The sequence below is a fragment of the Marmota flaviventris genome, chromosome 4 (genome assembly GCF_047511675.1).
Source record: "Marmota flaviventris isolate mMarFla1 chromosome 4, mMarFla1.hap1, whole genome shotgun sequence".
Classification (NCBI taxonomy): Eukaryota; Metazoa; Chordata; class Mammalia; order Rodentia; family Sciuridae; genus Marmota; species Marmota flaviventris.
In genome coordinates this window covers 101,509,915-101,534,736 of record NC_092501.1, presented here as the reverse complement: position 1 = coordinate 101,534,736, position 24,822 = coordinate 101,509,915, and the positions used below count along the sequence as shown (strand labels likewise).

The 24,822-nt window shown below is 37.4% G+C and overlaps 1 protein-coding gene across 6 annotated transcripts in view; it reads right to left on the bottom strand.

Moving 5' to 3' along the window:
• The window catches only part of Klf12 (KLF transcription factor 12), a 438,598-nt gene that overhangs the window by 284,024 nt on the left and 129,752 nt on the right, over window positions 1–24,822 (bottom strand). For 5 of the 6 annotated variants that reach the window (XM_071611451.1, XM_027938085.2, XM_071611450.1 and 2 more), the window contains one exon: window positions 18,365–18,428. In XM_071611451.1, the coding sequence (XP_071467552.1) occupies window positions 18,365–18,397 (33 nt within the window). In that variant the 5' untranslated portion in view covers window positions 18,398–18,428. Of the gene's footprint in view, window positions 1–18,364; window positions 18,429–19,051; window positions 19,086–24,822 lie in introns of those variants that run through there. The other variant, XM_071611453.1, reaches the window with a different exon arrangement.

The following is a 24,822-nucleotide window of genomic DNA, read 5'->3' as shown; positions in this document are numbered from 1 at the left end:
TGACAAACACAAATGCTGACAAAGAAGTGGAGCAACAAGAATGCCCAATCATCACTAGAAGAAATACAAAATGGTGCTTTGAAAGATAAGTTTCTTCCTCCAGCTGTTATATGATAAACATATAACATAATCCAGAAATTGTGCTCATTGCAGTTTATGCAAGAGTCAAAACTCATGTGCATATAAAATCCTATCCACAGATGTTTATGGAAGCTTTTTCCCTAACCACAAAATCCTGGAAGCAAACAAGATATCCTTCAGTAAGTCAATGGATAGGTAATCTGTAGCACATCAGATAATGGGATATTATTATTCAGCACTAAAATGAAACGAGCCATCAAGCCATAAAAGTCAAGGAGAAAACATACACACATTTTGCTAAGCAAAAGAAGCCAATCTGAAAAGACCACGTACTATATGATTCAAACTATATGACATTCTAGATAAGAATAAATGATAGAGATGGTAAAACCATCAGAGGGAGAAATGAACAGGCACAGTGCAGAGATTTTTAGGGCAGGGGAAGTACTCTGTGTCAAAGTATAAAGGTAAATACATGGGGCTGGGGATATAGCTCAGTTGGTAGAGTGCTTGCCTCACATGCACAAAGCCCTGGGTTCAATCTCCAACATAACAACAACAAAAAATGGTAAATACGTGTCATTAAATGTTCTCAAAACCCTTAAAATGTATCCTAATGTAGACCTGGCTATGGTCTTTAGGTGAAAAGGATAGGTCAGTGCAGGTTCATTGATGGTAACAAGTGGACCACTCCCATGAAAGGATGACAGTGGGAAAGACTGGGCACATGTGGGGGCAGAAGGTAAATGGTACATTCTCCACACATTATGCTATGAAAATAGTCATTATAAAATATATTGTTTGGGGGAGCAGTACCAGGGATTGAACTCAGGGGCACTCAACCACTGAGCCACATCCCCAGCCCTATTTTGTATTTTATTTAGAGACAGAGTCTCGCTGAGTTGCTTAGTGCCTTGCCTTTGCTGAGGCTGGCTTTGAACTCGTGATTCTCCTATTTCAGCCTCCCTAGCCATTGGGATTACAGGTGTGCGCCACCACACCTGGCATAAAATATATAGTTTTAAAAAATTTATGGGCTACTGCTTTAAGAAATCACATTAAGATGCTTAGAGGATTAAAAACAAAAATTAGGGCTGGGGTTGTAGAAAATAAATTCAAAGAAATTTTTTAAGAAAAATAACTAAGTAGATGGAGATGCAAAAGAAACAACAAAAGTAAAGGGAGTGCTTTTAATACTGTAAAATTGACAAATCCCTGGCAAGTCTTATGAAATAAAAGGAGAGGAGGAACCTCAAACTAATCTTTCTGTCAAAAGAGAAATTATAGATATTGCAAGATTAAAAACATAAGGAAAGACAGTGGAACGAATCTGATGTGATTTTCCTATGTACATATGTGAAAACACCACAGTGAATCCCCCTGCCAAGAACATGCGCAAGAATGGTATCCTAACTAGAATCAGATATATTCCATGCTTATATAATTATATCAAAATGGGTTCTACTGTCATGTATAATTAAAAAGAACCAATAAAGAAGAAAAATAATATAGTAAAGTGAACATCTTTTTATGGGTTGAATTCTGTTCTCCCGAAATTCCTATCTTCAAGTCCTTCAGCCTAGTATCTGGGAATGTGTTCTGGAGATAAGGCCTTTAACAGAGATAATTAAGATAGAAATGAAGTCCTGTGGTGGATTCTCACCAGTATGACCAGGGTCCTTACACGAAGAGTAGGCGTGGACATAGAGGTACACAGGAGAGCAGGGGGAGGCACAATTAAAGAGAAAGGCCTCCATAACACTACATGTTGGACCCTCCAGAAATGGGCGGGGGCGGGTAAAGGATTCTGTCATTTAGGCCATACTGCCTGTAATACTGTGCTAAGTAACCCAAGAAAACGAATACAAGTTGAAAACTTAACAATAGATAAATGCAAGTTACCAAAACTGACACAAAAAGAATCTGAAAGCCTACTTTTTGATTTCAAATTTTACCCACAAAGAAGACCCTAGTCCCAAATAGTTTTACAAATGAGTCCTACCAAATATTTAAGTAGATTATTTTACTGAGTCATATTCTAATAGAGAAAGAAAAATTCTAATACTAATCCCCAGCCAGATTATTATGACAAAAATTGGTGATCAACCTCACTTTTGAAAATACAAATACCCTACATATAATATTACTAAACAGATTTTCAGTAGTATATAATATATCATTATGATCAAGTTGGATAGAAAAAGCACTGTACAAAATATTTATAAATACAACAATATAAAATATTAAGTCAATATTTAAAAGGTGAAAATAAATTCCACAATCCAGAAAAAATATGTTCCTCCTATACTGCCCCCCCTTATGTTTTATTAATCCTGAATAGCCTCCCTGATCAAGAAAAATGTTGAAAAATAGACACAGGACATGAAAAAGAATTCTAAAGATGAACATTCTACATGAATTAAATAATTCTAAAGAAGATAAATATATGAACCATAAATAATAGCAAAGCTCAATTGAAGCTATAGTGAGATGTTATTTCACACACACTGGACTGATAAAACTTTAAATGTCAGCAGAAACCAAGAGCTGGTAAGGATGTGGACAAATGGAACTATCAAACAGGGCAATTTCTGAGTCAACAGCTACCGTCCCATGGGTAAACAACTGGGCATTACCTTGCAAAGGTGAAATGTGCACACTTGACAATCTAGCAATTCTACTTCTGGGTAAATGCTCCAGAAAAATTCTTCTAAATGTGAACCAGAACACATTTAAGTGACTGTTCATAGTAGCTCTGTATAAAATAGCAAAAAGCTTGAAAGAACAGAAATGTGCATTGCTGGAAAGTGACCAAATAAATTATAGTATGGTCATATAATAGATTCCTATTTACCTGTGGAAATGAAGACTCACCCATAGACATCAAGGAGAATAAGGACCAAAAACAAAAACCTGAAGCCAAAAAAGCAAATCACAAGAGAAAAACAACGGTACCTATTCATGTGTCACAAAACAAGCAAAAAGGTAAGCAATATAGTTCTGAATATATACTTACACATGATGGAAAGTATTATAAAAATCAAGGAAATTATAATGTGATATTCACAACAATGTTCATGTCTGGGACTAAATGGGGTTTTAAAAACGCTGGAAACAATCTATTTCTTAAATTGGGTTTTCTCTTTGTGATATTGTGCTTTATTATTTATAGGCATTCTTTTTGTATTTATCAACTTACAAAAGAATTTACCCCCTGCTTTTTCAACTATAATGATTCATTCTTTTGGTTGGTTAAATAAGAATTCTCAGAAAAATGACTTGAAAATAAAAATTATTTGGCTAAGATGAAGAATATATTCTGACGCAATACAAGCAATTCTTTGATTCTTAAAGCAAAAATTGAAGCTTAATTTTCAACAAAAAAAGCATAAGAAAAAGTGAGTAGAAGGAATCCTTGCTACATTCAATCTAGCAAACAAAGGGGTTTTGTTGTTTCATCTGCATTAAAAGTAAGTGTAAACTCAGATAGGAAAAGAAAATCCTCAATAAGCATATTTTCCATTTAAAGAGGAGAGGGCTTGTTGGTAGATGCTTGGATTTAAAATTGTTAGATCATAAAAAAACTTTCAATATAAGAAAACACTTTCTTCATGTCACTATATGTAACCCTAACCAAAGCAGCAAATTCAGAGGGTTTAACCAAGACAGCACAGCTATCCTATCCACATTGTCACATCCTGCAAACTGGACCTCTTCCTTCAACTACCATAAATGAGAAAAGTCACTTTTAATTAAAAGAGCTTTCAGCATTTCAGATTTTGTGTGACTCACTTGTCTATTTTCTCAAGACCTTATTTTCCTTTCTCTTCCATCGCCTAGGAGACTCTTCTTTAATACTATTTTTCAAAGGAGAAGGAAAAAAGTAACAGATGCCTACTCACTTTTTCCCCCTTCTCTCTCTCTTGGGATTAGTCTTCTATGTCTGGGCTCAAGTGATCCTCCTGCCTCAGTCTCTCCAGTAGCTGGGATCATAGGTATTTGCCACTATTATTCTCATTCTCTTTCTATTCACTTTCTCTTTCACTATTATTCTCATTCACATTTTATTCAAACTCCCATTAAAAAGATACGCATCAAGTACCTTAATACTTGATACAAATTCACATACAGGTAGGAGTCAAACTTTCTTCCTTAAATGGGGGTTTTACATCTATGCATTGCAAGTAACCATGTTTCTGGGTGGCCTTTCTACAAAACCAACCCACTAATTTATAACAACATATCCTTGAGAAAGTTCCTTCATTTCTATTGATTTTTTTCTATTCATATCAGCCAGTTGAATGAGATCATTCTTGTAGTACTATTCAAAGCTAAGTTTCTGCATTTCTAAGATATATAGTTGAAATTTCAGCACTCTTTGTGAAAAAATTCTGGAAAGATGATGTTCTTTTGCCAAGGACTGCATCACCTCCTTCCTGTGAAGACCCTGCATTTGACACTATATAACAAGACTGCATCTACATTAAAAAAGGCAATCAGATAACCCACTGTGCCCAATTAATTTCCCCTCTCGCCCTGTACACATGTTTCAGTGTGGAAACAGCAACTGTTACTACCAGAAATTTCTACTAAGACTTTCACAGTATTTCAGTTTCATGGATAGAGGCGGGTTACGATCTAATTTCTTACTCAAAAAAAAAAAAAAAAAAAACATGAAAGAGTTTCCTGCCAATTTTTTTACGATTAAGCTCCTAGATTATAACAATTTATTTTTCTCTGGCAGAATAAGAAATAAGCAGCTGGTGTACAACTGTCTGGAGCAAAGGAAGAAGAGAAGGTCAATTCTCACCTGGTTCCAACACAGAGATCCCTATGCCTTCTCTCCCTCTGCCTCTCCTTGACCACCCACACACTGTGCTGGCCACCAGTAGGCTGTGCAGCTCAAATTGCACACCAGGGCCACCTCTGAGTATGTGATAGTTCAATTGTCCTCAAACTTTATAGGAGAGTCGAGAGGCAAGACCGGGCTTTCATAATTACCCATTTGAACAAGTGAGTAGTTAAGATGCATTTAAGTCCCAGTGTAGAACCAAGAAAAATTATAAACATAAATCTATCACTTAATTCCTTTAAAAACAAATTCTGCATCCCACTGCTTTACCTGTAATCACTCCATCTCCTTCCTCCCACACAGATATTTCACAAGTACCACCTCCACCATCATTTCTCTGTTGGAGTCTTTTCACTTTACCAGGCACTTTCAGAAAGGACGTACAAATGAATGCTTTAAAACAGATTTGATATATTTGGTTTTGCTAGAACTGCTGTGCATCCTTAGGCAAGTACCACAGTATGCCACAGACTGACACAGGTTGTCACAGATAGAAATAACAAATCTGGCCAGAAGCCAGAACCCTACATTTTCTCCTTTTTAGAATGAATATATTGTGCAGAAGAAAGGAATTTGCAAGCATAAATATGATAAGCTCTACAGATAACATTTTCCATCTTCATATCTATAGTTCAGTAATGTTAATCCTCATAAGGAGTAGTTCACAGTAGGAATAACCAGGTGAGGTATCTTGGATCCTGGGCTCCTGGGGATTAAAGACTGGTGAATTGTATATACAATTCAGTTGAAATGGAACTTAGTAACTTAAAAAAATAAAATGAACTCAGAAAAGCCTAGCAAGCATGTCAGGCATTCAATACCCACCCACCCACCCCCCACACACATAAAGAATAAATTTATAAATTTAAACTGGCATATTCTACTAGTAGACTAACTTTTTTAAAAAAAATATTTATTTTTTAGTTTTAGATGGATATAATATCTTTATTTTATGAGGTGCTGAGGATGGACCCCAGTGCCTCCCACGTGCTAGGCAAGCGCTCCACTACTTGAGTCACAACCCCAGCCCCGGTAGACTAACATTTTAAGCAACTTATTTGTTCTTATTCCCTTTCTGATTAGAATGTAACTTCTGTATTCATTCTAAATCACAAATTAGAGTCCCATCTTCCTGGGGATTAGTAACAGAGTTCTGGGACTTTGAGGCAGGTTGTTTTCAAAAGCCTTTCTCACCTGGTTCTCTGAATCCAAAACAAGGAGAGTCCCCCTTCCCTGTCTACAGTCACCTCACCAACTGTTCCCTTTATGTTTGTCCCAGGAAGTCCTGGACCATAGCTGAACCAGAACCCCAGGAAACCTCACCAGCATGTCCGAGTTGACATGCGAGGTAAGAAGCCACAGGCCAACCCAGTCCTGCCTAAAGAAGCTGCCCTGTGCCACGCCTCCTTGAGGCCAGCCCACTTAACTTCAGAGGTGCTAGCAGGGTTGCCCTTTACCTTTGCTCTGTAACTGCATCTTGGGCATCCTTTCCAGGCCTCCTGGTTCCCCAATCTCAGTCTGATTATTCTCCTCCATACTAAATGTGCTCCAGCATCTGGGTCCTCCCCGTGACTTCCCATCCACCTTGCTTCAAACTAACTGTGGGGCCTGTCAGTCATTTACACTCCTGACTACAGCTCACAATTTCGCTTTAAACTTCATTACCTGGATAAGCCCGTGATGCCCAGATCACTCATGTATTCCCACCATGTAGGCAACCAGAATTTTCCTTTTTCTCTTATTTTTCTAATGCTCTAAATTGCACCTCTGGGTGGCTATCTGACTTTGGACTGAGCCAGATCATATGATCTATGGCATCACAGGATGGACAGAGAAGATTCAGGAAGCAGAATGGTCTCCACCATGACGGACACCGGTAACTGAGTCAAGTATACATGTGAAGAAAAGAAAGAGGCCACAAGTAATCTTTCAAGTTCTCAAGAGATGAGTGGAGCTCAAACAGTGCCTCCAGGCAGCTGGTGCTCCAAGGCACAGAAGCCTTCTTCATGTGAGAATGTCCATTTGTATGGCAGCAGGGCTCTTTCACTATAAGGCCAGGTCAAGGGCAGGGCTTCAGGTCCTCTGATAAGAATGGAAAGATTAAGAAAAGGGGGAAGGAATCAAGTAGGTCTGTGATCTTCAACCCTCAGGTGGAGGAGATGGGAGAGCAGCAAGGGAGAAGGGAGAGAAGAAACAGCATGGGGTTCAGGAGCAGATTTGATGAGTCTCAGCTTGGCTGAGCTTGATGCCCATTCCCCCAGAATCATCTTCCCCGGACAGTGCTTTAGTTCTTGGATTGTAGGAGACATTCAGGTGAGATTCAAAAGGCAGCAGCTGTGTGCATTTTGCACTGGGAAGGTCCATGCAGGGCTCCAGACATGGGTGCAGCGCATTCTCATTGTCACTTTTGTACTCATTCTCTTGGCTACAGCAGGGAAGGAGTCAGCCCACAGCAGTTCCCGTACCTAGTCTTCCATCAGCTTAGCCGATTCTTAGGCCATGACATGTTTTGCTCAATGTAGAGCACCAGCTGGTCCCAAAGTCCCTGGGAACAAGCACAAAACTGGTGTCCAACCTGTCTTTAGTCTCCACACTTCTTGCTCATCCCTCTTCCAACCTGCCCTCCCTGCCAACTTTAGACTGGTTCTCAGTATACAGAAACCACACCCATGTATAATTTTCTGAGCCAACTTCTATCATGGTATGAGGAAAAGTCCTTATAATAAATCCCACATTTTCTACTATTCCCAAGGTTCTGTTTCTCTCATCAAACCCTGAATGATAAAATCTGGTACCATAACTTGTTCTAGAAAAGCAATCCTATGGAGCCCTCCAATTTGAAGATGGACCCTGGCTGATGCTATTTTCCAGAATATTCACTACAATACTTCCAGTCTCATGTGATCTTCCAGAACACCACCACTCTTCCATCCAAGAGCTGAGTGTACTTCTCTACCGTTGAAATGAAGGGGCAGGTCTTTGTAAGTGCCTTAATGAACAGAATATGGAGGAAACAATGTGGCAGGATTTCGCAGAGTAAGAAGGCATTCGCCTCATGTTTTCCCACCCAGCTGCCCTTGGAGACGGTGTTTTGGTTGCAAAAGAAGTTCAGGCCACATGAAAGTGTTCTAGCCAACACACTCAGGTGAGCTTGCAGCAGGAGGGCCAGCACCATGTGGCAAATACGTTGATGAGTGTTCCGAATTTTCCAGTAATCAGCCTTAAGAGCATTAAATAGAGCAAAGAGATGCTCTCTCCACCAAGCCCTACCCAAGCAAGTTTCAAGAGCAAAATGAGCAGTTTTCAGGATACTACCCCTGGGATGATTTGTTGTGCAGTAACAGAGAACAAGAGAGTGGTGATCACAAGGTCCCTAGAAAGGACACTAAACAGCCCCTGGGACTATCAATATGGCTGCAGGAGTGACAGGAGGATTGCAAATGGCTCGAAGCAGGAGGGTGCAGAGCAGACGAGCAGTGGTTATCACTGTGTACAACACTGCAGGGAGGATACTCAGTAAGGCCTGGGGCACCACACCCACACTCTGCCTTCTACAGCTTAGGATACCATCAGCTTCTCTTTATCCAGTGGTATTTAACTTTCCCCTAGATCCCAGATATTTGCACCCTGAAGAAAAAATTAGTCACTCTGTGATGTAAAAGTTCTGAATATGGCCAAAGTTCCTTCTCAGACTGTGTCCCCTTAGACATGCTCATTCTCGGCTGTGTGGAGATGGACTGAACAAACAAGAGCACGAAGAGAGAGTCTACAGGATGGGAGGAAATCTGCCAGCCACACATCAGATAAGGCGTTAATGTCCAGGGTAAACAAAGAACTCAAAAAGCTTAACACCAAATAAATCAATCAATAAATGGGCAAAGGAACAGATACTTCTCAAAAGAAGAAACACAAATGTTGATGAATATATGAAAATATGTTCAACATCTCTAGCAATTAGAGAAATGCAAATTAGAACTACACTGAGATTCCATCTCAGTCCAATCAGAATGGCAATTATCAAGAATACAAGTAACAAGGGCTGGGATCATGGCTGAGTGGCAGAGTGCTTGCCTCCAAAGTATGAGCTCTGGGTTCAATCCTCGGCACCACATAAAAATAAATAAATAAAATAAAGGTATTTTAAAAAAGAATACAAGTAACAATAAATGTTGGCGAGGATGTGGGGAGAAAGGTACTCATACATTGCTGATGGGATTACAAGTTGGTGCAACCACTCTGGAAACCAGTATGGAGATTCCTCAGAAAACTAGGAATGGAACCAGCATTTGACCCAATTATCCCACTCCTCAGTCTATACACAAAGGAGGTAAAAATCAGTACACTACAGTGATACAGCCACATCAATGTTTATAGCAGCACAATTCACAATAGCTAAGCTATAGAACCAAACTAGGTGTTCATCAACTGATGAATGAGTAAATAAAGTGTAGTTTATGGGGCTGGGGTTGTGTCTCAGTGGTAGGACACTGGCCTAGCATGTGTGAGGCACTGGGTTCAATCCTTAGCTTCACTAAATAAATAAATAAATAAATAAATAAATAAATAAATAAATAAATGTATGGTATCCCTCTACAACTAAAAAAAATATATTTATAAAAAAAGAAAATATGGTTTATATATACAATGGAATCTTACTCAGCCATAAAGAAGAATGACTCCGTGACATTTCCCAGTAAATGGATGGATCTGGAGACTACAGTCGTGCTAAGTAAAATAAGCCAATCCCTAAAACTACAGGTTGAATGTTCTAATATGTGGATGCTAACACACAACAAAGGGGTAGGGGGAAGAATAGCCAAAGGGGAATAAAGGGACAGGAGGGGGATGGGAATAGGAAAGACCATGAAATGAATCTGACGTAACTTTCCTATGTAACTATGTGAATACTCCACAGTGAATCTCAACATCATGTACATCCATAAGACTGGGATCCTAATTAGAATAAAATATACTCCATGTTTGTAGGAATATGTCAAAATAGACTGTCATGTATAATTAAACAGAACAAGAAACTACTTAAAACAGCTCTGCAGAATATTTCCTTGCTGAGATAACAATTAAAAAAAAAAAATCTTTGAAATCTGAAATTTCACTGATCTGAAGGAAACCTAGTACCCACCTGTTATTTCCAATGGACAGCTGCTAGCCAGGTGTTAAAACTTAACTTTACTTTTTTTTTTTTTTGGTCTTGAGAAACTGCTGCAAGATGTACAAGCTGTCTCAGTTAAGTGTACCCATCACACTCCACAGGGACTTTTAATAAAAGCAAACGATCATGTTTTCTGAAACTTGAATTTTAGTTCTATCATATATATGCTACAAATTACAACACAGAGAAATAAAGACATGTCACGCCAAAGGCCTGATGAATTCTAAAAATAGTGCCTCTGGTTTTGAAGACACATGGAAACACAGTTACCACCATGTGAAACTGTGGTAAGTACCCTACAACTTGGAAATAAGGTTTTAGATTATTCAACCACATATGCCTTTAAATCACATATGAAACGCTAAAATAGACATTATTTTTTTATAATGTGAATTTTTAACATTTAAACTTAAGCACTTGCTTAATTTAGCTAAGAGTTAAAATGATTTGAATGGCATTTTTTTTTTCTTCTCCAGAACCTCCAAAGAGGAAATCATATTTTGGTTGACAGAAATCACCGTACATCTGTGAGGATGAAATTTCTCTCAAACCTGGCAAGCACACATACATGGCAGTAATAGCACATGCCTGCAATCTCAGCCACTGACATTCTTTATAATCTGTGGTCTACAGAATAATGGCCCCTGAAGACTTCCTTGTGCACAACCCTGAAACCTCTATTAGGTTATGGAGCAAAGCAGAATGAAGGCTGCTGATGCAAATACGGTTGCTACTTATCTGACATTGAACTGAGATTATCCTGAATCACCAGGTGAGCCCAGAGGTCCTGACATGTGGGAAGAGAGGCAGAAGATCAGAACCAGAGAGATGACACTGTGACAAAGACTCAGCCCAATGCTACTGACTGAAGATGGAGCAAGAGGACCAAGAGCTGTGGGTGGCCTCAGAAGCTGGAAAGGGAGAGGAAACAAATTCTGCCCAGAGCTTCCAGAAAGGGGCACAGCTTAACACCTTAATTTAACTTCTATGGGACCATTTTGGACTTCTGACTCCCATAACTCTAAGCTAATAAATTTGTGTTCTTTTAAAACCACTGCTTGGGCTGGGGTTGTGGCTCAGTGGTACAGCACTTGCCTAGCATGAGGGAGGCATTGGGTTAGATCCTCATCACCACATAAAAAATAAATAATTTACAACTAAATATATATATTAAATAATAAAACCACTAGTTGTGGTGATTTGTTAGAACAGCCATAGAAACAAATTTTAAAACTTTTCACATTAGTAAATTAACTTTCACATGAACTTTCTTAGACACATACAGGTGAGGCAGCATGTTAAAGATTAATAATCAACTGACTCTTAAGTGGAATATTTGTAAGCCTTACTTCCATTAGACTGTGATGCATACTGAAGCACTGAATTATGTATAAGATAAAGAACTGTATTCACTGTCAAGTCAATAACCATTCATGTTTTTATTAAACAAACTTCCGTAGATGTGAGAAATTAATTCTCTGCTAACATCAGCTTGGGAAAAGAAAGCTGCTTTTTAAAAAAGTCATGTAGATGTTGGTCACAGATAACTAGACAGAAAACTTCAGTAAATGCTTATCACCATCAATTGCTATGTTGTACTAATACTATAATGTTCTCATTAAATCAAAACTGTTTAAAATGGCTCTATTTAAAAGATGTTCATATCATTTTTATGATCACTCTTGAAATGTTCTGGCAAAATGTATTATAGAGACGCCATTTGTGAAGTACTCTAAGTAGGATGGCAAAACTCAAATAGAGAATCACTACAGTCAAGTGGTAAGAAAACAAAATGTTACAATAAGCAAGGAAGGAAGAGAAAAAAACAGGGAGAGCCAATGGAGGAGAGGAAAGAGTCACCTCAACATACAAATGAGCCTCAAAAGATTCTTGGCTAAACCATTTAATACCATCACTTAATATCACGTTTATTTTTACCTCCAAGAGGCAATTTGCAGGACACTTCTGAGCCCAAAGTAAAGAATATAAACTTGCGTTTACTAATAATGTTTTAATATAACTTCTTGCTTGCTCTTATTTCTTCCAGTCAAGGTCATACTGCCATTAAAAGCCTCACTCAAAAAGTGGTTCTACAGATGACGTTTTGGATAACCCACACCCCCACTCCCAAGGATATGTTAAATAGATTATAGCACTAATTTGCCTATCCCTGGGACAATGAGGACTTGAGAGAGGGATCTAAATACAATTTGTCTTTGTAGCTCAGTGTCTTACAAATAATAAACGCATACTAAATATATGGCTGCTGAATGTAATCATGCGACAGGTCAGAAGTTATTCAGATTCTGTGAATGAATGACTAACGTCTGCCAACTTCCACAGCATATCCAGGGTCTTCAAGCATGCTCTATTCTCCAACAGAAACTCAAATGTATCTATTCCTTCACAACATAAAGTGTAACAACTCTGAAATCCCCAGTCAGACTCCATGTTCAAAAGTTCATATGTGAATAGGAGAGCTGATGATGCCCCTCTCCAAGCACATTCTTTAGTAAAAAGGATGAAAATACACAAAAACTGAGATGGGTGGCCAATTCTCCTAAAGCCAAACTAACTATACTCCAAACATAACATGACTTAAAATAATAATAAATATTTATTTTCAATGAGTACTCCTAACTACTGGGCGTATGCATGCTTCAGTACTTTTCTTTCCTTTTGTTTTTTTGTTGGTTTGTTTCTGTTTTTGTTTTTGTTTTGAGGCAGGGACTCATTATGTTACCCAGGCTGCTAGTCTCCATCTCCTGGGCTCCACTATCCTCCTGCCTCTGCCTCCTGAATTGCTGGGACCTTAGGCACATGCCAGGCAAGTACATTTTCTCATAGAACCTTCACGACAATTTAAAGGAGCAAGTACTATTGTTACTGCCATCCATATCACAAACATAGCAACTGAGACGCAGAAGCAAGGTTAAGGCAGGGCTGAACCATATGAAAATCAACAGTCCAAGTTCACAGCCACACGTTTATAATCACCACAGAAAGTTCAAGACGACGTGACCCTTACATGCATTTTAAAGAACACATTAAAGACATCAATGTAAAGGCACTTTAAACCCTTCCTTTAAAACACACTGAAAATTTATAAGGCAAATAAAGAAAATTCTCCATTTTTAGAAGTTAAAATAAGAAGTTTACAAAGCCAAACTGCCAATCAAAATGTACCTGTCAAATTCTGTGAAATGCTGAGAACAAACACACCCCTTGTTAGACCTTGAAGAAAACACAGAACTTCCTAAAGGTATAAATCACAGCTCTGAAAGGCCCACCTAGTGACCCTTTGGTTAGAACAAGGGCACCCCCCAAAAGCAGCACAGGAAGGAAGACAGGGACCCTAGACTTAAGGAATTCAGCTACGGAGTGAAGACTTTGGAAATGACATCTTCATATAGACAGTATTTGAAATAACAAACTCAAATCAAAGAACTGAACACATGTAGCTCACGCCTGAACCATTGGTACTTCTCCTTACACTGTACTTGGCAAATATTAGCCCCATGTACAGATGGGTAGCAATCAGGGAGAAACCACGGGGGAGCTGTCTGTAGAAGCAGCAAATATCATAGCAAGAGAGAAATGCAAGCAAAGGTCAGTGCAGAACATGACAGAAGGAATCTCCTGAGCAATGGGGGCGGTGGGTCGGGGAGAAAAGGATCTTACTTTAAAAAAAAAACAAGTTCAAGGAAGAGGTACAAGTACAGGTTCAGGAAGAATACTAAAACAGAAGATACGACAAAAGGCTGTGAAATACTATGGAGATGAAATGCCATTTGGGGAACAAAAAATAATAATAAAAAAATGTTCAATGGGCAAGTACATTAAGTGGAATTCATGTACTTAAGGGCCACAGATACAGAAAATTAAGGAAAAAAGTTATATGTATTTTCACACTTCCTGAGAAAGAGAACAAAAGCTATACTTAAATATAATTTTAAAATCTTTTGACATAAAAATTGACAAAAACAATGATATAATCGATGAAGCTACCAAGTTGTTAGGATAATTTTTTAAAAACAGTACTGGACACAGAAGCAAACAAGAGTAAGGGGACAGCAGGGGCTGCTTGGACCTTCAGAGGCACCAGAGGCCAGAGCATGTGGCCACGTGTCCACCCTTCTGAGGGAATGTCAAGACTAACCAGCTCTGGTAACAGCGAAGAACAGAAAGCAGATGCTAACAATGTTTCTTTAAAGAACAGTAAAACAAGAAGGGAGAAAGGGGCATTTAGAAGTGTCATTAATTTTCCCATCTTTCATAGCAAAAAGTTAAAAAAAAATGCTGATTCACTCAGTCATTTTAAAACAAAGTTACCAGAACTCAAAAGATTCTCTCTCTCAGTTCTTAGAGTCTCACTAAGGTAAAAGGACATTAATGCAAAATTGGTAATTTCTTCAGTTTTAAATTCAATTTTTAGTTCTTCCACTGCACTAGAAGAAACTGAAAAAAAAAAATTTCATTAGAAACACATATGGTCTTTCTTTTGAGGAAATACAAAGTGTAAATATGATCCTACTTTTATAAAAACATCTCTGAATACTTGTATTGATACACACAGAGCTGCTGCAAATGAAGTTCACTAAATGTTAACAGAAGGTGTGCAGAAGAGATGGGGTTTGCATGCTTCAAAGTTCTTAAAATGAGCAATGCATCATCTTCTCAAATAATAAAGATACTCTACTTCAATAATTCTATAATCTTTTTCACATCCCTGTATATCACTTTGTTCTCATTTCCAAGACAAGATAAATGAGTACCCAAAGTTGAAGTGATCTAAATCAGGATATTTTCATAAACACTCTTATGTACCTACTAGTTTATATCATTATCAAATCTACAGAACTTTTAATATAATTATATAAGCTTGGAAACAGGATGAATGCCACATGAAGTAAGAAATGCCAAGGAGTATTCAACAAATGCTTAAATAGCCAACCAACTCTACGGACAGGGGTCATATACCACATGTATCGCAGACTCTGATCTTCTTAGGTGATTCCAATTCTGAAAATGTTTGCCTTTGAGATGAAATCACAGAATGGCATGAATGTGACAGGATACTAATACCAATACCATGCTGTCCTTTAGGACCCACAGCTGTGTATCTTTTTCACAACTACATTCTTTTTGCTTTCACTGCCAAACAGCTTTTGAAATAATTCAGATAGGTGTCACAGTTCCATTTTGCAAATGAGAAAATTAAAATTCACAGAGGAGAAGTCATGGGCCCAAGATTACACAGACATAACTGTAGAGCCAAGACCTGACTTTTTCTAATTCTACATTCACTGCCCAGGCAGAGGCCCTGCCCAAGCATACAGAACGTGACACCACAATTCCCTCACGTGCACAGTGGCCTTCTGAGCACCTACAGCCATGTAGTTGAAAACTGAGGAAAGCTGGACTGCTACTGTTACCATCCCTCTATTCTGGACAAGGAGCTAGCCTTGGAGCTTCATGGAAAAGGAATTTAAAGTCATTACACTATGCATACCAATCACTAGGAAACAAGCCTTTATGTGTAGAATGAAAGCATGTTCAGAAAAGCTTGGAATTGCCCTCTTGGTTTCCAAATGCAAAAAGTAAAAGTCACCCTACTGCTGATGCTGAGTGGCTTAAGCAGCTGTTCATCAGATATAGTCACAGAGCAAAAGTCTTAATGTGAACTCTGATAAGCTGGTCTAATGTATATGCATGTGTATGCTTTGAACATCTGCTGTAAGCCAGCTGCTGAGAATCACTGAGTGAATACATAAAATGGCTGGAAAATCAGGAAGTAAAGCGAGCAGCCAGGTCCCCACACCCAAACCACCACATTCACAAGTAACTGCTGAAATACAGTAAGGAGTATATATCCCGGGGTTTAAGCTGATATTTATGAGCAGGAAATAATGAATGATTGACTGGAATATTTTCAGAATTTATTTCATGTTTTCTAATGGCACACAGTAAAGAGAAAAATTCAAGTGCCATGAAATTGAGTAAAGAAAGAACTTTATGTGAATGTATGATTTTTAATAAAAGGGCAGATGAAGACTACTCTTGGAAGTAAGAGTCATGGACACGACAGAAATTTTATAAATCCCAAGTAGGCTATTTACATTTTAGAAACTAAGCAGAAAGGCACAACATGATACTCTGTGTCTCTTGGCAAGATTTTATCACCACTGGCAAACTGGAAATGCACAGAACAGTTTTAAGAGCCATATTCAAATCCCTTTTCACTTCTGAAGGCTGTGTCACACTGCTTTCACTGATGACATTTTTCTTAACATCTTAATAGTGACAAGGTCAATAGACTTAAAATACAGAAAACATAAATTTTCAAAATCTGCAATTTTCTTCCTGAATCAGACTTTGTTAAAACTAACAGCAGCTGACTGAAGCAGACTTAAAAACAAGCACCAACATATTTTCTGTTCTTAGGGATCTCTATGTATATATAACTAAAAATATGGACTGAAACTATGAAAAAATAGCAAGAAAGAAAACAATCCAATGGGACAAATACATTACATGAAATACCAACCGCTCCATCCCTTATAAAGACTTTTGAACTCATGAATGATGGACTATGAGGCAGGATCGTTTAGAATGAATCACATATATTATAGACAAAATGAAATGAAAATATTTTCAGTTTATCCTCAGGCTAAGTAGTAACATGATGATTCTCTCTGCCAACATCTTCAGTTGTCATCAAAAACTCAGGAAACAATGACATGACCAACATTTATAAATTTACAATTTAACTGTGATTCATTTAAACATAAAAATTGAATGACAGTTGAATGAAAACAGCATAATACTGTCTCAACATCATGCATAAGGAGAGAGCTAAGGAAACTTTGCATGATAGGGTCTAAAGAACATTTCTATGTTTATAGAAAGATGAAGGAAAAATTTTTACATTTTCTAGGTGTGTCCCACTAGTCTTAAGGAGTACATAATTCAACTTCATCACAGTATAAACCGAATTATCAATGATGTGTTTGGGCCAGCTCATCTTCAGCTAGTGAAAACCAATTGTTAATTTTAAGGAATCTTGTAAGCCCATTGGCAAACCACTGAAGTTACCACCAGTAGGGATATTTACACCACAGGAATCGACAAACACCACACATAAAACTATAATTTCCCATTCTTCAAACAGCCCATCAGTTTACCAGCACATCAATGGCCCACACACAAAAAAGCACATGGTACATGAGCCCTCACAAAACAGGTGCACCCACAGAGACAATACCAAGGTCATGTAAAAATGACATTTTTGATACCCTCACAAGTTTCCCTTGTACCATCTGAATCAATACTTCCTGTCTGAAAACTTCGCAGATACAAACACTACAAAGGAAAATTTTAGCAGTGAACTTGGAAGAGAAGATTTTAAGTGGAAAATCATTTGTAAGTATCCATGAAAGTGGGCTGACAGAAAAAGACATAGCATGACATACATTTATTTTTCAAAAGCACTAAGAATAATAAGGGAAGGAAAACATGAAATTATATGTGTTATGCAACCATATGAAGAGTTATGAGGCACAGACCTCTATGCCAGATCTGTTCAGTATAAAAGCTTTATTTATGAAATGGAAATAGTTTAATATAATGTAATTTCCTTGGTTTTACCTATGACTCTTATATTAAAACCAGTAAGAAATGTAAGAAAAACTCAAATAACTACCACAAATAAAGCAATGCCCAGTATTTCCCGATAGTCAAAATTCGCAGGGTTTTTCCCTCCTTTAAGTCTCACTGTATTTGTCTGTAGGAAACTAAAGTTAAAACCTTCCATCATGATCCCACTTCTCCAAGGAAGACAAAGGCTTCAGGGGCAAAGAACGCAGCAACACTGCACCAGCACAGTGGTGGTTTTAGGATTAGGCTCATAGAAACTAATGTACATTAAACAAAATCTGACCTCCTTTTGGGGGGTCTTTTGATCCCAGTGATCAGTGGTTTTCCATATTTTAATATTCCTTTGAAAGTTGATGCTTAAAATACCACCTTGAGATCCGGGAAAGAAAGACAGCTACACGTGTACAAAAACAGATGGCTTCCTTACAAATGTCTATGTTTAAGGGGTTAAAAAGAAAAATTATATTTTACAGATAAATGTGTGTGTACAGTATTGACCTTTATCTCATTCAGTCAAACAAGGAAATGCTCTCATGGAAATAACTGTCCAAATACAATGCTCAAAATAATATTTTCAATGCAATTATACAACTTGATTAACCGACCTTTATTGTTTTCCTCTTCATATGGATATTCATTCATCCATTTGTTTCTAGAGTCACATTGATCCTGCAAGAAATGCACAGAGGAAGATACGGTGAGAAGAAGTTCTAAAATCTGATACTATTCCTCTACAACAGAAAGAAAAAAAATACATTTAAATCCTAGTCACTTAAGCTAGTGGTTATGGAAGGACACATGAATACCAGAGTTGAGGGAGTCTTTGAGTTTTTTGTTTTTGTTTTGTTTTTCAACAATGGCAAAGTGGAGGGGGAAAAGGAAGCAAGGAGGAGAAGCAGCTCTAACAGGATGACAATATCTAGAGCACAAGGTGATAAAGTCCTAGATAAAGTCCAGGGAGGGAATAAAGAATAGGATGCAACAGCGACAGAGAGAAGGCTGAGAAGAAAATGCCAGAACCTGGCTTATGTGTGAATTTACTACACGAAAGAGAATTCACAGACACTCAAGTTGGAGCACTTCACTCCATTACTCTTAGCAACTAGCAAATGTTTAAAAAACTGTTGATTTACTAAGGAAATGATCCTTTTTCTCTTCACAATCAATACGGATGTGCAGAATTAATAATGAATACATTTGGGTGGCTCCATATTGGCCAATATCCAGTAACTTTTTAAAAACCGTCTTAAGTTCACATACATCACTTCTTAAAAATTAAAGTAAATATTTACGTGGCTCATAAAAGGTCCCCAATCTCCAAGTCCACTTGGATTTCACCAAATGTAATTAAATATTACTGAGCTGGACTATTCTGATTACAACAAACCACTTGCCCCATTTGGACATATCTTACAAGTCCTCCTATTTACTTGCTCAGCATTATGTAACTTGCTTCAGAATTTCCATTTCATGAGGCAAATTTTCTTTGGCATTCAGTTGAGCTGGCTTATTAGGCACAGTTGCCTTTTTTTTTTGGTTTGGAATTACACTCAAGAGGGGACACGCCTTGGAATTCTTCACAGCACCTATTCAGTGCCAACGTCTGCGTACTGCAGCGAAAGGCCTGGTTTCCTGTGTATGTGTTTCCATACATTTGGACAGAACAAGGACTCACTGACTCAAAAGGCCTTAGGTGAAGTGCAGCAGAGTTCACATGTTCCATACGCTCTGCCTGTGAAGCAATCTGGCCTTTAATTTTATTGGAGTTTTAAATCAACCTCTCCCACCCAATCCACCTCAAAACATATCCCCTAAGATGTACTGTAGCTTTTATTAGAAATGCTGCTTAAAAAGCAACACAGAATCTTAATATTACAATGAAGAGAAATCCCTTGTAACTGAATATAATTCTTCTATTCTAGATTGTGAAACCACAATAAGAGTTTCTTTTGAAATACTTCATTTAGGTACTCTGTTCTCAAAACACTTCTTGTCCCTTCTAGACTTAAATTGTCAAGGGTCAGGAACTGATCTAGCCCAATCAGTTCCAGCTTCTTAAGAAAATGGATGGGGTACTTCAAAAATGGCTTCCATTTTACTTTCTGGCTCATTACATTTCAAAATGGGATTCTGTAAATATTTTTTCATATTTTAGTATGCAGCCAGCCCTACATATCCACAGGTTCCACAATCACTGATTCAATCAACCACAAATTGAACATATTCAAACAAATTGCACATGTACTAAATATGTACAGAGTTTTTTTTCTTGCCATTTTCCCCTAAACAATGCAGCATAACATATTTACATGGTATTAGTGATTCTAAGTACTCTAGAGGTTACTTATTTAAACTACATAGGAGGATATGTGTAGGTTAGATGCAATTATTATGAAATCTTATTTTATATAAAATTCTTGGGCATTTTCAGATTTGGTATTCACAGGGGTTTCCTGAGACCAGTCCCCTCTTGGATACCAAGGAATAACTGGTACCATGATTATTTTCCCATGATTTTAAATGCATTAATGCTTTATCCAAAATTCTAAATAAACTATTGTAGAAACTGTAATTTCCATGTAAAATTGTATGATTTTTATTAACACTTAAATATCCATCCATGTAAATCTTGTATGAACCTAGTCTTGATGAATCCTTTGTACAACCAAAGAAGACGCCTTCAGACATACATGAATACTGATTAGGAGAGGGAACAGGCCAGGGAGGCTCACTATAGATCCCAGCCACCTCTCACTCGGCCAGATACCCTCACATCCCATGCCCCAATGCATATTCTTACTGGGAGAAGAAGTGTGGGCCACCACAGTGCCATTCTTGTCTTTCACAATACACAGCGGAGAGCCTAGCAAATTTTAGGAGACCAATAAATGTTGGAGAATGAATGAAAGTAATAATGAAAAAGAGAAGAAAGATCAGAGAAAACTCACTTTGACATTAATTATGAGAATATATTTCACCCAGGGAATTTAGGCTGTAATGATATAATCAGTATTTTTAGGTACAATCTGCAGGCTAAAACAAACAGTAGATTATGTTAACTATACATAGCACAATATCACACATTACAGCATCACAATATTACAGCATTTTAGGCTTCAAAAAAATATCCTAATGTGATCATTTTTTCTAAAAGGCAGTTTTGAGAATTGAGAACATGAACTACTTCAAGATCTCCTTGACAATGATGAAACTGATCAGAGGTATATTTTGTACCCAATATGACAAATTAGATTATGTCAGGGTCCTTATGAAACTGCTATTTTACCATCTACCCTTGCAGTCACCTACAGTTTAAATATATATGTCTATGTGTGTTAAAGCTGGGGCTAATTTTTTATTTTCATCCGATTTAGATTCCCAAAAGAATATTCAAAACCCTCTCTTGCTCTTTTACCTCCATGCCATACTTGATAGTGGCACAAATGAAGGTAAGAAAATGAAGACAGTTTTAAGACTAGGAACAGATCTCATCTCTATCATGTACTAGGTATGTGAGCCAAAAAAAGCTGAACATAACTAAGGCCAATATTCTTGTTCACAGAAGCAGGGATAGTCATAAGTGCTGCCTTGTCTCCTAGGCCTACCCCAATTGAAGTAGTATCTACATGGCAATCTGCAAAATCTTAAGCACCAAACACATTAAGAATTGTCACTTTAATGGTTGAGGAACTGAATAGGGAAAGAAAAAAATATTCCCTAAATGGAGTCCACATGATAGAACAGATGAATACCTAATTTTATTCATGCTAAGGGGCCTTTGGGTTATATCCCAAATCCCTATTGAAACCAAACCATAATATAAAATACGAAAATATTACCTTTCCCATACCAGTTAATATTCTCGTCAATTTTCCAGCTAAATATACTTAGCTTTGCCAAAAGGTTTTCTGAAATCACCCAGTGAATCTTCCCAAGACGCAGGCATTTTAAAGGCCAGTATCCTCACCAAAAATCTCATCATACATGGTTGCAGGTCTTGCTTTCCTGGCTTCAAATCATATTTAATTGTCCTTAGGTTAAGGAGAGCAAAGGATTAGTCTCTTATTTCAATATCAAAAACATGAGAAATAAAAAAGGTCTAAAGTTGCCTTTTACAAAAAGATTTTAATTTGGTTGTAAACAAAAGACTGCCACCTGGAGCCATGGGTAAATTCTCATGTTTTGGAGGAGAATAGAATAATTTCACTTACACCCATTTCTCTATGGTAGTTAGTTACAAACCATAGAGAATGATTTTCTAAGTACTTCACTTTTTTTTTCTTTCTTAAAATTTTTTTACATATGATCACCCAACTTCCTTTAGAATTCAAAGACAGTACAGCAGAAATGACCTTGGCCATATGAAAGTGGATGCTATCCACTTTAAAATATAAGGAGTTACTTTGGAGTAATTACCTCAAGAGCACAAACAGTCCATGAAGAATTTTACAGGACCAGGTCACTTGCTCTTCATCACATCCTAAATGATCTATTAGGTTCTCAACCTTTAAAGGTCAGTGTTTCATACATTTAAATACTTCAAGACCAAAAGTATACTTGTTGCCGGTTCCTCTAGAAGTCCCTTTATGTATCTTTAAATGGAGTTAGAGAAACATGTTTTAGATGTGTTTATAGACATGTGACTATTCAAGGTATTCCACTCTCTGCCCAAAGGTAATTTAGTTGTTCTATTTCAAGTAAATTGAATTCTGTTGCTGGTACAGAAATCCCATTTGGAATTCTCCCTCCTAGATTCAGGTTTACAAATCACTGCTTCATTAGTTGTGATCTTGTATTTTCCAGTACCGATACAAAGAAAAAAAAATCAGGTAATAGAGGTTAATATACAGGGCTGGGATTGTGGCTCAGAAGTAGGGCGCTTGCCTGGCATGCATGAGGCACTGGGTTCAATCCTCAGCACCATATAAAATAAAAAATAAAGATATTGTCTCCACCTATAACTAAAAAAATAAATATTTTTTTAAAAAGGCTAATATCCAAGTCAATTCAGTTACCACAGATTTCAAAGCAGATGAGAGAGTTGGGCGGGCAGGCTTTGTACATACATGTCTGGGATATTATATAACAGGTCCAAGTTTGCCTTGCTTTGAGTATCAAGGTTTCTACCAAGTAAGTTGATTTTTTTTTCTTCATTTAAAGCTATTTCTGTTTCATTTGTCTCAGTGAGTTATCTTGGGAACTAAAAATATTTGAAGGTTAATCTAAATATTTCTGAAAATAAATGCAAATCTAAGTGCTATGTTTTCACAGCTATTTTTACTTGAAATGAAGAGAAACTAAAGACACAAAGCAGAATGCTTGTTGCTAAGTGACAGGTGACCCTACTTTTGAACATGTATATCACATGTGGATTTCCACTAGACACGTGTCATTCTGTATAGAGAAGCAAACTAATGTTCAGACTTTTTTTTTAAATAGGCCATAGGTAATCAGCAAGTCCTGTTTATATGAATAGAGATGCCTCTCACAATAGGAAAGGCTTGTATTTATTTCCAATAAATATAATAACTTCAATGCAGATGATTTCCTGGACATATTTTATTTTTATTTTTTTTAAAGAGAGAGAATTTTTTAATATTTATTTTTCAGTTTTCGGCGGACACAACATCTTTGTTTGTATGTGGTGCTGAGGATCGAACCCGGGCCGCACGCATGCTAGGCGAGCGCCCTACCGCTTGAGCCACATCCCCAGCCCTCCTGGACATATTTTATAATGGCACAACTACTTTCTCACATTCCAACTCTTCCTCTAGACAAAAATCACACACACAAAATTCTATCCCCTCTCCTTTGGCTCACCAGGCAATCCAGAGGGCAACAGAGAAAACTTCTGGATTTCACATGAACAAATTAATGACAAGCATCCTTCCATTTGCAAAAGGCTAAGTGTCACCAAGAGAAGGTCCAAGTATGAAAGCCAGACAAAATGAACATCAACTGTAACACTTCCACATACCCCAGTCTCCTTACTTGTTAAACTGGCACCATAAACCTTCCCTTTCTTTCCAAGTTAGGAATACTGAATAATAATGTCTCTAATGTGTCCAAGGGCTGTTTGGCCCATAAGAGGGCCAATAAATGTCAGTCCCATCCCTACTTCCTACTTTTAAAATCAAGTACACAAACACCTCTTTCCACTTAAACTTTCCGGAGAACTATATCCTATCTTGAGACTTAAGTTCCACTTTCGAAAATGATGTTCAACCAGGATTGTGTGTTTCTCAAAGTAAGGTGATACAGAAGAAATAGAGTACAATCTCATAGTACATTGTTTATAATTCATCCATTAAGAGAATTCAATGGTGCAACAGCTAACAGAATTAGGAGAAAGGGAATTCAAAGGTCATTAATAACCCATATTCAATAATGATCCCCTTGAAATTCCAACTACAAATCAATCAATTGAAATTCTTCTATTTTCCTATTTCCAGTTTTATGGTTTCAAATATATATATATATATATATATATACTTTCATCTAGGAATTCTTCACTATTAGAAAATCTTATTTTAAAAAAAAATTAAGAATTAAGGTCCTTCTTGGAGTAAGGTATGCCTGAAAGCTTGAGCAGTCCATTAAGGACAGAGTTGGGTGAATAAACAGCCCAATTTCAAAAGGAGGAGGTAAAGCCAAAGCACAATGACATGGAAATTACTCTTGTAATCTGTTTTCAGCTTCCATCCCATTTCACCACATCATTCTATACACCCAGAGAACAAATAAACCTTTAAAAGAAAGTAACCATAGCAAATGAATTAAGCATTTCTTTTACATATATTGTGCTCAGTGTAACAGTTTGAGAAGTAATTTATGCTCTGCTTATAGTCAAGTATAACTGCCATTTTATTGGGATTGCATAGTCAAAAATCTGATTAGTACTGCAAAGGATTGACAAGATGATTAAATTTGCTTTTGTGTGTCTAATTCATGTGCCTTAGTTTATAACAAAATATAAGCATGTGCCATTTGTGCTTGCACTTAAGCCCGTGAGTACCACGTTTCACTACCTGCTGCCAAAAGGGCTGGCCACACACAAGTTTGC